The sequence below is a fragment of the Lonchura striata genome, chromosome 19 (genome assembly GCF_046129695.1).
Source record: "Lonchura striata isolate bLonStr1 chromosome 19, bLonStr1.mat, whole genome shotgun sequence".
NCBI classification, from domain to species: Eukaryota; Metazoa; Chordata; class Aves; order Passeriformes; family Estrildidae; genus Lonchura; species Lonchura striata.
In genome coordinates this window covers 5,091,090-5,104,298 of record NC_134621.1, presented here as the reverse complement: position 1 = coordinate 5,104,298, position 13,209 = coordinate 5,091,090, and the positions used below count along the sequence as shown (strand labels likewise).

At 50.8% G+C, this 13,209-nt stretch overlaps 1 protein-coding gene across 2 annotated transcripts; it reads left to right on the top strand.

The window, feature by feature from the left end:
• Positions 1–1,531: 1,531 nt before the first annotated feature.
• LOC110484057 (melanin-concentrating hormone receptor 1) lies at positions 1,532–7,249 on the top strand. 2 transcript variants are annotated; one of them, XM_021554425.2, is made up of 2 exons: positions 1,532–1,905; positions 5,805–7,249. In XM_021554425.2, exons 1-2 carry the CDS (start codon positions 1,566–1,568, stop codon positions 6,848–6,850), a joined length of 1,386 nt encoding a protein of 461 aa, XP_021410100.1. In that variant the 5' UTR covers positions 1,532–1,565; the 3' UTR covers positions 6,851–7,249. The 2 variants fall into 2 exon arrangements, with proteins under 2 accessions (XP_021410100.1, XP_021410090.1); XM_021554415.2 differs by having other exon boundaries at positions 5,802–7,249.
• The last annotated feature ends 5,960 nt before the right edge of the window (positions 7,250–13,209 follow it).

Here is a 13,209-nt window from a genome sequence, read left to right as displayed (position 1 = left end):
TCTTCCTTTGAAAGCTATAAGACAGCACATTCTTCTCCAGGGAAAGTGAGTAGGAAAGTGAGTAGGAGGTTGTCTATGCAGGGAAAATGTTTGCAATAGCAACTGCCTACCAGTTTCCTATGCAAACACTCCTAATCCATACTTCAAGCCTGGATAAAACTAAATTATTTGAAGGCACTCTCTGCAGAGGACAGCAGACAGAATATTGGTTCACAACACTCCAACACCCACACACAAACCACTGCTTGCTTTGCAGCAGTAACCCCATACATATGAACACTTCACATTCACCCAAGATGTGAAGGAAACCATTTTTAAAGAAAATATTAACTGAGAAACACCACTTTTCAACAAGCTGTACATGTTCAAAACTTAGATACCACAGATACCTGCCATGGAAAAAAATTCACCAGCAAATCATTGACTGAGGTAACTCCAGAGACTCAACAAAAACTTTACAGCAGAGCAGACCAATTTGCCTCATCCTGTCTCTGATTTCTAAGAGCTTCAATGTCATGGAAAAATGTGCACCAGGTTTCTGTCTGCTGCTGGTCCACTAGAGGACAACCTAATAATGATGAACTCCTTTGGGTTACACAAAAATGGCCCATACTGAAACTGCTGCTGCCAAATCTGGCTGGCAGGCCATGCTGGGATTGCTGCTCTGTGTGTGCTGGGACTCCCTTTTACTGGTACAGATTGATTATTCCTACAGAATTATGAAGCTCCAAAAAATTTCTCCTGCAGTTGGTGCTAGCGTTTGCAACTACAGAAAGAAAGAAAGAGAGAGAAGCAAGGGAGATTTCCAGAAAGACATATGTCATTTTTATAAAGCAAACCGTATCCACTGTACTGTGCTCTGCCACAGAGAAAACCCTGCCTGTTGCTGCTGGATTTCTTACAGGCTTCTGACATGATATAATTTTTTTTTTTTTTTTTTTTCAGTCCAGGAAGTGCTCCGAGGTACAGAACGATCTGTTTGCCTTGGTAACATGTGATTTATCAAACTGTAATGGAGGAATCCATCTCATGTATAAACAGTGGCCCGGAGCACAAGACAATCATCAGCTCAAAGCCACAGAAAAGCACAGGCTACAGCTCTGGCAAGGCAAAGAAAAGGGGTAGAATAGTTTCTCAAAACCCAAGGGAGTCCTCACCGAGTATTTTGAAGGCAAATGGAAGACAAATAAAATCTGAGCTAGCAACAGAGCTAATTCCTGGAGCTAGAAAACAAATAAGCTGTGGCAAGAAGCAGAACAGCAGAAAACAGCAGAGAATTAATTACAAGTGGAGTGTCTCCGGTTAGAATTGGAGTTAGAGGCATCAGAGGGTGAAAGCAACAGTTTTCAGTGGGCAATTTGCTTCCTTAGCATCCTTCAGCCCCACAGGGGCTGTGCCTATGACTCGGGGACGAAAAGTGCATGTGTCTGTAAGGAGAAAAATACACACCGAAGGCAGACCAGAGCTACTTAAAAGGCAAAAAAGCCCCTCAATGTGATCCTCCCGATGCTGGCGAGCGCAGGCTGGCTGTGCCCGGGAGGGCTCAGCCATGCCCTCGGGGTGTGATGCGAAGGGCACTGCCCAGCCCCCGTGTCCCCGCTCCGCGCCCGCGTTCCCTCCCACCGGCGGCGGCGAGGGATGCTCGCCCCTGGCGTGTCTGCCCGAGTCAGCTGCTCCTTGATGTCAGAACCTGCTCGGGCTCGGCGGGGCGGCGGCGGAACCGAGCTCAGCCGAGCCTCAGCCGCCGCTCGCCGGCTCTGGGACGGCTCCGTCCCCCTCATCCCACCGCGGAGCCGCCCAGGGAACTTGTCCAACTTTCTCCGTCCCGGCTCCCGGCACTCTCTGCCATGGCTCCCGGCAACTCTTCCCGCAACTTCTCGGTGCCGGAGGCTCGGAACGGCTCAGGTGAGCGGGGCTGCGCGGGGCTCCGAGGGGCTGGGGGTGATGGGGGGATGCGGCGGGGACCCCCCGCGCCCCGCTCGGGCCGTGCCGCCTTCAGCACCCGCGGGCGGACAGCGCCGGGCGGGCGGGGGACGGGCGGAGCGCCCCGGGGCTGCGGCATCGCCCCGGGCACCGCTCCGGGCACCGGGCACCGGGCACCGCTCCCGGCACCGCTCCGGGCACCGGGCACCGCTCCGGGCACCGGGCACCGCTCCCGGCACCGCTCCCGGCACCGCTCCGGGCACCGCTCCGGGCACCGCTCCGGGCACCGGGCACCGGGCACAGCTCCGGGCACCGGGCATCGCCCCGGGCACCGCTCCGGGCACCGGGCACCGCTCCCGGCACCGGGCACTGCTCCCGGCACTGCTCCGGGCACTGCTCCGGGCACCGCTCCAGGAATCACTCCGGGCACCGCTCCGGGCACCGCCCCGGGCACCGGGCACCACTCCCGGCACCGCTCCGGGCACCAGGCACCGGGCACCGCTCCCGGCACTGCTCCGGGCACCGGGCACCGAGCACCGCTCCCGGCACCGCTCCGGGCACCGGGCACCGGGCACTGCTCCCGGCACCGGGCACCGCTCCCGGCACCGCCCCGGGCACCGGGCACCAGGCACCGCTCCGGGCACCGGGCACCGCTCCGGGCACCGCTCCGGGAATCACTCCGGGCACCGCTCCAGGAATCACTCCAGGCACCGCTCCGGGCACCGCCCCGGGCACCGGGCACCAGGCACCGCTCCGGGCACCGCTCCCGGCACCACTCCCGGCACCATTCCGGGCACTGCTCTGGGAATCACTCCGGGCACCGGGCACCGCTCCGGGAATCACTCCGGGCACCACTCCGGGCACCGCACAGCTCCGAGCCAGCCGCTACCTGTTGGATGCCGGGCAGCAAACTCCACTGGGAAGGGAGGAACCAGCCCGGCTAGACAGGGAGGGAAGCGCAGAAAAGATGAGCTAGCGCTGGAGAGGGAGGGATCCTTACCAGTCTCCCGTTTTCTCCATACGACCCTGTTTTCAAATCAATAGTTTAGGGTCGGGCAATACAGTTCTCATGGTTCAAGTTGGTGAAACTCTTCAATAGAAAGTGGTTTATACGTGGTTTTTGACTCTATCTGCACCAGCACAGTTATTTAGAACCCAAAAGTGTGCCTTGGGTACTTCCCTCTGAAATGCAGTGAGGATGAAATCTCTCACATATCAGGGGATGGCTTAGAATGACAGCCACCTTAGAGAAAAAAAAAATAGCCCAGTCCTCATTCAGTTCACATAATGTAGCCCCTTTGAGACTTTAAGAAAAACTATCAGGGCAGCCCAGACCTACCAATAAGGACAAATCAATGTCTGAAGTAGCTGCTTAAATACAAAATATATTCACTTGGATATGCACCAAAGCAGCGCTGAAAATTCAGATTCAATGATGTCTCAAGATGAAAGAGACTTTAGAAAAGACAGAACTTTTGAGTATTTGATAGATGTGCTCTTCTGACTCCAGCCTATAAAACACACATGAACTACAGCTTCAAATTAGTGCAGCTGATAATTTGTGCAAGTCCTGCTTGTACAGACAGCATCAGCAGGACAGGTGCTACAGCACTGCACAGCCCACCTCTCACACAAAGCCTTTGGGCCTGCACAAATCCTGCTTTGAGGCTGGCTGAGCTCATTCCAAATGTTATGGGATCGCCATGAGCACAGTATTGATTACACAGCAGGAAAGGGATATTTTATCCCAATTTCCAGCTAATCATGTGGCATTTATGTACAATCTTTCCCCACCAGACTCATAAACTTTGTGGTTAAATGTAAGGAGATCAGAACTCATAACAGCTCCATGCAGAACAGCAGGACCAGAACTATCATCTTCCATTTTCTAGTCCTCCACCTTCCAGCACTAAGGAGGCTTGAGATATCTTTGTATGCTCAAATGTCAAATTTCAAGAGGATGCTGATGGCTGTAGGTTATCCACTAAAAATCACATAACAGGGGACATTTCCTTGCATTAATGGGTCACCAGGAGGAACAGGGACCACTTAAACCCCCACAAATGGTCTGGACAAGGCTTTTTTTTTTCTTATCAGCCAGGCCTGGCTTCCACCTTTGGGCCCCTGATAGTTCTCCTATGCCTCATTGGCTGCTTTCCAGTGGGAAACTGAAAACCTGAAGAGAAGCTTCCCAGTAAAATGGTGCAGGAACTGCTTTATTGGGTCCTGACATTGGCCTTGGACTTGTTCATGCCTAAACTGGCTGCTTCCTAATGCCAAAAGGACTGAGCCAGCAGCAGCTTATCATGACCCCCTTCTGAGAGCACTGAAATATGGCACTGATTTCTAGCCACAGGCCAGCAGTGTAGCCCCAGTTATCTTGCTAATTCCGTCAAACTTCTCTGTCACACCAAAGTAAATGTGGAGGAGTTTGTACTCAAGAATTCCAGAGGTCAAAGTCAGCAAATACCACTTCAGTAAACAGACACTGCTTTGGCAAAGACTACACCTGTAAGTATCTGTTATTCCACTTAATCTAATTTTAAAGATTTCCCTAGGTTCTGTTGGAGGAGGCTTCCCCACTTCTGCTGCTAAGGAGAGGGAACAATTCAGTGACTGAAAGCATTTCCAATTAGCAGCACATTGAATCATCTGCAATTCAGTGAAAGGCAGCCTAGGCTGAGGGGCTGCCACAAACAGTCCTTCTAACAGCCACATAAATAACTCACACAAAACAATTTCCTAGAAAAAACCCCACCAGGTCTCATAAGAGAGGAGTAATGAGATGAAATGAGATTTTCCTCAGCTAAGAAGGGCTGTTTTAGGCTTCAGTACACGGGAGCCCTGCAGAACAGAGAGCACCACCATCACTGCCTTCGACACCACCTCCTGTGCCCAAGAGCTTGTGGCTTCAGAACGTGATTTTACACCCAGGTGAGGGACAAGGCCAATGTGAATTTGATTATTTTGGGGGGTCCCACCCCAAAGAGCAACAGCCAAGCATTGGTGTGGACAAGCTAAGTGTTATCAGGCAAGAATTTTGCCTTGGAAATCCACCCACATCCAGAACTCCAAGACAACTTTAAACTGTTTTTCTCCTAGGACAATCCCTGCTGAAGGGCCCCTCTGAAACACACTCCCCATCCTTGTCTGGCTACATACTTGGATTTCTTTGCAGGAAAGAAACTAGAGAAAGGGAGAGAGGCAGAGAAGCAAGACAGAAAGGAGAACATTCTCTGGCCTAACCTTGATAAGAGAACAGGGACACAGCCAGGGTACAGTCCTAGATCTCAGAATGCAGATAAGCATGACCTATCTGCCTGCATGGTCAATGAACTCTGCATCTCATACCATACAATAGATAAACTACCCAACAGATGAACTGGAGCTTTCTGACAGCCGCTTGAGCATTGACTTTATCCAGATTTTGGCACCCACAGAAAGGCTTTACTTCTCCAGTGTAGGAAGAACAAGCTGCCTCACCCACTCCCCTCAAAAACAGCTAAAAACACTTCACTCCATGGAATAAAAGTTACTCTCAATTCTGTCAGGTGCTGGTGAATGCAGAGGCACACCAGACAGAGGTTAGTCCCTCAAAAAAGGGCTGGGGAGTTGCAGAGCAGGACAGAAGCACATCAGGAGAGCTGAGGAAAGATCCCTGCACATAACCAGGTTTGGGCACGCTGCACATACTGAGAGGCAGAGAAGGAACTGCCAAATCCCAAGGTTAGCCTCTCCAAGTGTTGGAAAGGGTATTAAAAATCATTCCAATCTATGTTTTTGATGGGGATGGGTCCATCTGCAGGACAGGACAAGCACACTGAGTTGTAAAGAGATTGTCTCTGGATTGCACTCACTGCTTTGGTTTGTTTTGGCAGTAGCAGAGAAGCCAGCACCACACACCAACGTGATCATGCCCAGTCTCTTCAGCATCATCTGCTTCCTGGGCATCATGGGGAACCTCATTGTGATCTTCACTATCGTCAAGAAGAAGAAGCTGAGATGCAAACAGACCGTGCCTGATATTTTCATCTTCAACCTCTCCATCGTGGACCTCCTCTTCCTCTTGGGCATGCCCTTCCTCATCCACCAGCTCTTGGGCAATGGCTCGTGGTACTTTGGAGCTCCCCTGTGCACCATCATCACCGCCCTGGACACAAACAGCCAGATCACCAGCACCAACATCCTCACAGTGATGACACTGGACCGCTACCTGGCCACCGTCTACCCCCTCAAATCCACCTACGTTCGGACGCCGTGCGTCGCGGCTCTCGTCATCTGCCTGGTGTGGCTCCTGTCCTTCCTCACCATCATTCCCGTGTGGATGTACGCAGGCCTCATGCCCCTGGAGGACGGGACTGTGCGCTGTGCTCTCCTGCTCCCCAACCCAGAGACCGACATCTACTGGTTCACCCTCTACCAGTTCATGCTGGCCTTTGCTGTGCCCTTGGTCATCATCTGCGTGGTCTATTTCAAGATCCTCCAGCACATGGCCACCACCGTGGTCCCGCTGCCGCAGAGGAGTCTCCGGGTGCGTACGAAGAAGGTCACCCGGATGGCAGTCGCCATCTGTTCCGCCTTTTTTATTTGCTGGGCTCCTTTCTACATCCTCCAACTTGTCCACCTGGGCATTGACACCCCATCCATGGCCTTCTTTTATGCCTACAACTTCGCCATTAGCTTGGGCTACGCCAACAGCTGCCTCAACCCCTTCCTCTACATCGCCCTCAGCGAGACCTTCAAGCGCCAGTTCTTGGTGGCCATTCGCCCTGCCAAAGAGCCCTGTCGCAACAGCAGCTCTGCCAACAACAACAGCATGACAGAGGCCAGTGTGTGCCTGAAGCTGGCGCCAGAATCCACCCAGCAGACTCAGTTTCAGGAGGACTTTTCCCCACGCTCACTGCCGGTGACTGTGGCTGTCCACTAGGGCACTCTGAAGGGAGGGCAGCAGAAAGCCTCTGGATCTGTGATTTGATGGAGGAGCAGCAGCTTCAGCCAGGTCTTGGAGATGCCTATGGACTACAAACTTCCACCTCCAAAATGCAGGTGCCTCTCTTTTCCATCACTCTGTCCCTGAACTGCTCCCGGCCTATGAGATGCTGTGTGCTGCCGCTTTTCACCCTGCTCAGGAGGACTTTGCCACCATTGGGCCCCCAAAGAGGATGAATGGAAAAGAGAGAAAGGAGAGAAAGAGAATTTCCAGGGGGAATATTCACCTTAGAAGAGTAAAACCTCTATCAACACTGCCCAACAAGTCCTCACCTCTTGGCCTGACCAGGGTTCCTAAGCAGCTTGTCAACATAGAGCTTCTTCATTCAAAACTTGAACCTTTGAACCACAATGTCATATATTTATTTTTTTAATAAGTAATCTGCAGAATTTGCTGGCTGTGCTGATATCCTAGGAGTGCACAGCAGAGAAATCTTGGGGACAGAAGGCTCACCCAGCCCTGTTGCTTGGCTTTTCAGTCCAGCCCCATCTGCCTCCAGTGGGCTGTAATGTTTGGCAACAAAAACACTTCAAGAACTGGCTCATTTTGATGCTAATCCTAAATATTTCAAGCAAAATAAGACACATAACAATCACACTGCTTCAAGGGACTGCAAAGAATTCTCAAAACTGCTGCTGCTAACACCAGCTTTGTGGTTTTTCATGCCAATGAGCAGATTTTCACAGCGCTAGTTCTTCATGCTGCTCTTGTGCCTCACAGTCTACATGGCCATTGGGGAACCCCCAGCAGAGGGTTTTAAGCAGGACTAAAAATCACAATCTGTAGAGCAAGAAGCTGTGAAAAAGCAGCTCAGGGGAAGCAGAGTTGCTTATGCAGCTTCCTCAAAAATAACAAATGCTTTACACAAAGTTAAAAGAGGGAAAATTAAATGTCTGTGTGTTGTAGATGCAGCTTTAACGGTCGGAGGTTAGGAAGTAACTCTGCTCTTTATAAAGTAGAGAAAAGACAGCAGAGATCAGCTCAAAGCGGGGATTACACCGACAGCCTGTGCCGGGCTCCACAGGGACCACGCAGGCATTGTTCAGCACTTTGTCAGACATGGAGGGACTGGTTACTGTAGATGGATTTAATTTAAAGAATTAAAAAGATCAAACAGTCCAAAGGAATTTGTTCTACCACACTTAGGGTTTCACGCCACCAGCCACCCACGATATGCTGAGAACAGAATTTCACCCGTATTCAGCTCCAAAGCAAAACTGTGTCACCTGCACAGGATGTCCTGAGCCACACACACACACACTCACAGGGGCACCTAATGCAGCCACATCACACTTGTACTGTGTTCAAGCAGAGCCAGTATTTCAGCCTACACCCTGTAGAGAGCACACAGCCATTCACTCACCTCTGGTGATCAAAGCAGTCAGGTGTGCAGCACCAGCACCTCTGACACCATCAGATGCAGCAGCACGTTGCTTTCTGAGTCACTGTACAAACCTCAGGACAGGGTCTCTCTGTCTTTTCTTCCAGGCTCTGTCAAAACCAGCACATCCAGACCGTGACTGAGATTATCTTGTGGATGTTTTGCCTGCATTTCTCCAGCCAACAAAGCCAGACACCTGCAGAACTTTCAAGCTTTATGGCTCAAAAGTCTTTGCTCCGTTTTTAACTGCCAGGAATTTTCACCTGCTGTTTTTCATGGAGCTGCTTTGCTCTTTGGTCAGTACTCTCCCTGAAGGGCTCGGATGGAGCGAAGGTCGAGGAGGATGTGTGCTGTGCCAGCCAGACTTGCCCTCGGGACAAGGGAAGCTATTGTGTTACCTTTCTCCCAGTGAGGCAGGGAAGGGAAGAACTGGCACATTTTCTGGGAAAGGAGGTGGTAATGACTGGGTGGGTGTTTCTTCCTCTAGTGCCAGCCATAAGGAAAGTATGAGAAGTGAAAACAGCCTGAGTTATCAGGGCTCTCTCAGAGAGCAGTACGTTGAAGATATTATCTTGCTTACACAGTAAAGGTGTTTATGGATGAACGAGTCTGTTCCCATCTGAAGTGAGTCGATCTGACCGCTGTGGCCAAGCCATGTGCTAAAACCCACAGGGGCAAGTGGGCTACCCAAGAAGGGAGACCACCCCAGCACTCAGAAGGGGTTTTGTGGGGCAGACCTTTCCCAGATCTCATCACACGGAAGTCAACACACCAGTCCAGCACTGACCACAGCACAGGCACTTCCCAGCTTGAAGTGCTGTAGATCTCACCTGTGTGAGGGGGAAAGCCATACTGGAGGGACTGGTCCCAACACTATGGAGAAGGCTTCCATTTAGCCAATGTCCCAGGAGAAGCCTGTGACCCTTCCCACTACCCTGCAAAGGCTCATGGTTTCCATTCCTTCACGTTTCTCCTGTCTGTCCTGAAGGGATTTCCTAGTCCAAATGTTTAAATATTGGCTGTGGGGTCCTTCCCTTTCCATGTACATCCATGAAAGTGTGACAAATACTCCCTGAGAAGACAAGGATGTGGACGCCTGTGTATGTATGGAGAGGCTGGAAAGAAAGGCACAGACAAGAAGCAAACTAGCAAAGAACACTGCCAGCATATAACTTCTGTCAGCTTCCCAAAATAATTTTGATTTTGGGAACATGACAAAAATACCCCAAAGCACAGGGCAAGATGAACAAAAGTCTGTCCTTAGGAGCAAACCTACTGATCAAATGCCTTTAGAGGTGTCACTCTACCTAGACAATAAGGCAAGGCCTTCCAGGAGCTAAACAGTCTCTGTGCACCTTGGTGTGACCTCCCCCAAACATCCTATCCCTTTTCCAACTTTTTCAGAGCTGGCTTTATTCAGTCAGAGTCCATTGACATTCTGGTTTGTGTTCAGCTTTACCTCTTTGTCCCTCTGCTCTTTGTATTTATTATGTGATCTCCTGTCTCAGTGCCTTGGTTACCAAGGGCAGAGCCTGAATAAAGGGAATTGCAAAGTAGGGAAGGGCACAGCAGCTACTGGTGCAGGGATGGAGAGCCTGGAGTGCTGTGAGGGCTGCCCAAGAGGCGAGAGGCACCGTGAAAAGGGCACAGAGATAAGGCAGCTCATTTCCCAGCAGTCCTGTCCCATACACAGCCCATTTTCTATCTTGGGAGAAATCAAAGGGAAATCCAGCTGAAAAAACAGGAGAAAAACACCCTCAAAACCAAAGGGTGATAGAAAAGCTATTCAATCTGTTTTTTCAGATCAACAGGCTACTATGCTTGAGGAGACAAATTTCCTCTGCTCATTTTGCCAGCACTTATCCCATGTGTTTGTGAGCTGCCTTGTCAGACAGCAGGGCGACAGATGGGTTCACTCTCCAGCCCCTCCTCTTCCCCTCATTGTCCTCAGAGGTGCAAGTGAAGCCACATGTCACAGCTCTGCTCCTGATAAACTCCCACAAAAGGGCAGATGGTCCAGTTACTTTTACCCCTACTTTCCCTCCTAGTGACAAAGCCCTCCTTGGCTGGTCGTGGCAGTTTTCAGTCCCCAGCTCACCCTTCTCAGTTACCTCTGTTCCACTCCCCACCTCCCTGTGTCCCAACAGGCAGCAAAATAAACTCCTGCCTTCCCCCAGTCACAGCTCTGCCAAGCCATCCCTGGAACTGAGGTCCCTGGAGCCCAGCTGGTGACATCCTTCCCTGGACATCCCTCTCCACCTGAAGTCTCTGCACAGCTAAACCTGCCCAGGAGAAAACTTCAGCCGTGATGGAGCACACAGATGGAGTCTGCAGGGTGGGGAGGAGGGAAAGTGGGGTGACTCACTGGCCCCTGGGACACAGCCAGAGCCTGACTAATCCTGTTTCCTCAGCCCTCCTGAGCTGCTAATTGAATGCATTTCATTCAACAGACTCACCGGTGGGAGAGGAGCCACGTGGCAGGTACGGATGTTCCCAGCCCTAAACTCTGCTTCTCCCAAATCCTCCTGCCAGCTGCAGGGACCACACAGCAGTGCCCTGCCCTGCTCACCTCTTCTTAGCAAAGCAGCACAGCCAAACCCACACAGCCTTTCCACTGGCTCCATCCCCGATGTGGGGCTGGGGAGGGGCAGCAAAAAGGAAACACAACCACAGGAGAGACGTAAAGGGGAAAGGATGTCTCATCTAGAGCTGCATTCTCCCAGTGAAGGGCTCCTCCAGCTCCAGAATCTGCACTGAACAGGGAACTCGCTGCACCACTGGGGAAAAAAAACTTTGCTAAGAGATGTAGACTACAATTGCAGAAGGGCATGGGAGAGAATACTAGCTCTGAGAGCCTTTGTCCCTATCCATATGTCCTTTGGGAAACAGTTCCTATGATCATATAGGACACAATCATTGCTCTTCTCCCATCTTTCTACCAGTAGAGCTGCCTTGGCTATAGAAAGCATCATTCCTGTTGTCCCAGTGTGGCAGTGCACAGAGTGGTGCTTGCAGAGGCACTTCAGGAGTACTGAGGACAAACATACCAGAAAAGCCATCAGGGTGCCACCTCAGTACCTCTCACCATCCCTGAGCACTGCTGGAGTCAGGTCCATGCTCCCTGGGGTCCAGCCTTTGCAGGAAGCCCTTCCTCCTCTGCTCCTCCAAAGCAAAGTTCTGCTCCAGCCCTGCCCTCCCCACACACAGCAGCTGAACAGCACAAACACCACTGAAGGCTCAAAGCCTCATCCTGCAGGCCCACCCAGGGTCAGTCCTTTGGAAATGAGAGCCAGTTCTGCCCATCACACCAGGTGTGCATTGACACCACAGAAGTGAGGGGTTTTTTAGCATACCAGAGAGCAGATCCTACCCCAGGCACAAATTGCATCATCATCCAGCACCACATTGCAATAGGATCTGCAGGGTCTGGATCCACAGAAATGCATGTGGGGCAATGATTTTTCCAAGATTTAGTTAAACCAAAACTGGAGCGTGTCCCTGTTTAAGCTTTAAGCCTTATTTCTTCCACTTGAAACTGAGTTAACAGATGAGTCAGCCCTGGCCTCCAACCTGTGCTCTTGTGTCCCCTGCAGGTTTCCACTCACAGAGTAGGCATCCTGAGAGTCAGTGACATCATTTTCATTATTCTGGTTACTACTCAGTTGCCTTTGCTAAGTCTGGAGGAGCTCTTACAATTATCTTCCTACACATGCTGCTGTAAGCACAGCAGCTCAGAAACACCAGGCTGCCATTCCCTGCCCCACCAGCCACTCCAGGGCAGAGAGCAGAGCTCTCCTTAGGCAGCCACAGCAAGGAAGACTCCTGCCTCACCCAGGAGCAGGATGTCTCACACCCACATCCTACTCCAGGCTCCATTCCTCTACCCCCTTCTCCCATGGGGTTTGAACACAGAAAGCCAAATTCTAACATTTTCATGCACATTTTGGCACAGAGGACTCAATAGGGATAAGCAGAGGGATGGAAACAGTGGGTGAAGTTATCCCTGATAAGAGTTTCTAAAAGTTCTTATTGACTTACTGCTTTAGGAACTTTGCTCTTGGAGGTGCACCTTCTCCAGCAGCCAGGTCCCTCCCACCTGATATTGAGAGGGATTGTGAAAGGAGCAGGCTGTTCACATCAGGGTTCCCTATCCTCCTTCCTTTCTGCTCTTGAATTAAGACTTAAATTTCAACTTGCACAAAACATTTTGGGGACTTAACTCCCTCCCACTTTTGTTTTTTAAAGGTCAATTCATTACAACCACCTAGATTGCAGCTAGGATTTCAGCTTAGACCTTTAAGTGGTCTGGACTTGTACATTTGTTATGTTATCAACACAGAAACTATTTGAGAAGAAAAAGAAAAGAGTAAAATGTCACCTCGGAGAGTGAGAACAAGTCCCTTGCTTTCATTCAGATCCAGATATTTTTCATCTGCCAACTGCTGCCACTGAAGAAAGCACATGAACATTTGCTCCCAGGCTGTGCCAGCCACAGCCCCCAGTCAGTACTGGGGGGCTCAGGTCTAAGAACAAACACTGGCAGCTCAATGAGAAAGGGCTCATTTGCTGTAATTAATATTCAGCCTTTCTGCAGCATGGGAAACATCGATTGTTCCGTGAGAAATAAATCATGTGTCTTTCTTGGGAAGATTTTAATGAAACCTCCCCCCTCTTTTCCTGACACTCTCAGGCTCAGGGTAAAAAGAAAAAAAAAAGAAAAACAACATTCCAGCATCTCCCCATCAACCATGTAGTGGCCCAATCAGGCTAATTAAGATGTCTCCTGTGTGCTGAAGGAGGCTTTACCCAGCAAATCCAGCCCCACTGTTCATTATATTGCCACAGCACAGCTAATTACTCCTGGCTTTAGTGGGAAGAGGAGCAGACCAGCTTTGTGTGCAGCTGGGAAAGGGCT

What these genes read in the sequence shown, in the direction of transcription:
- LOC110484057 (XM_021554415.2), top strand. Translation starts at nt 1,566, where the DNA reads ATGCGAAGGGCACTGCCCAGCCCCCGTGTCCCCGCTCCGCGCCCGCGT. An exon ending in GGAGGCTCGGAACGGCTCAG is followed by an intron (nt 1,906 to 5,801) that starts GTGAGCGGGGCT and finishes TTGTTTTGGCAG; the next exon opens with TAGCAGAGAAGCCAGCACCA.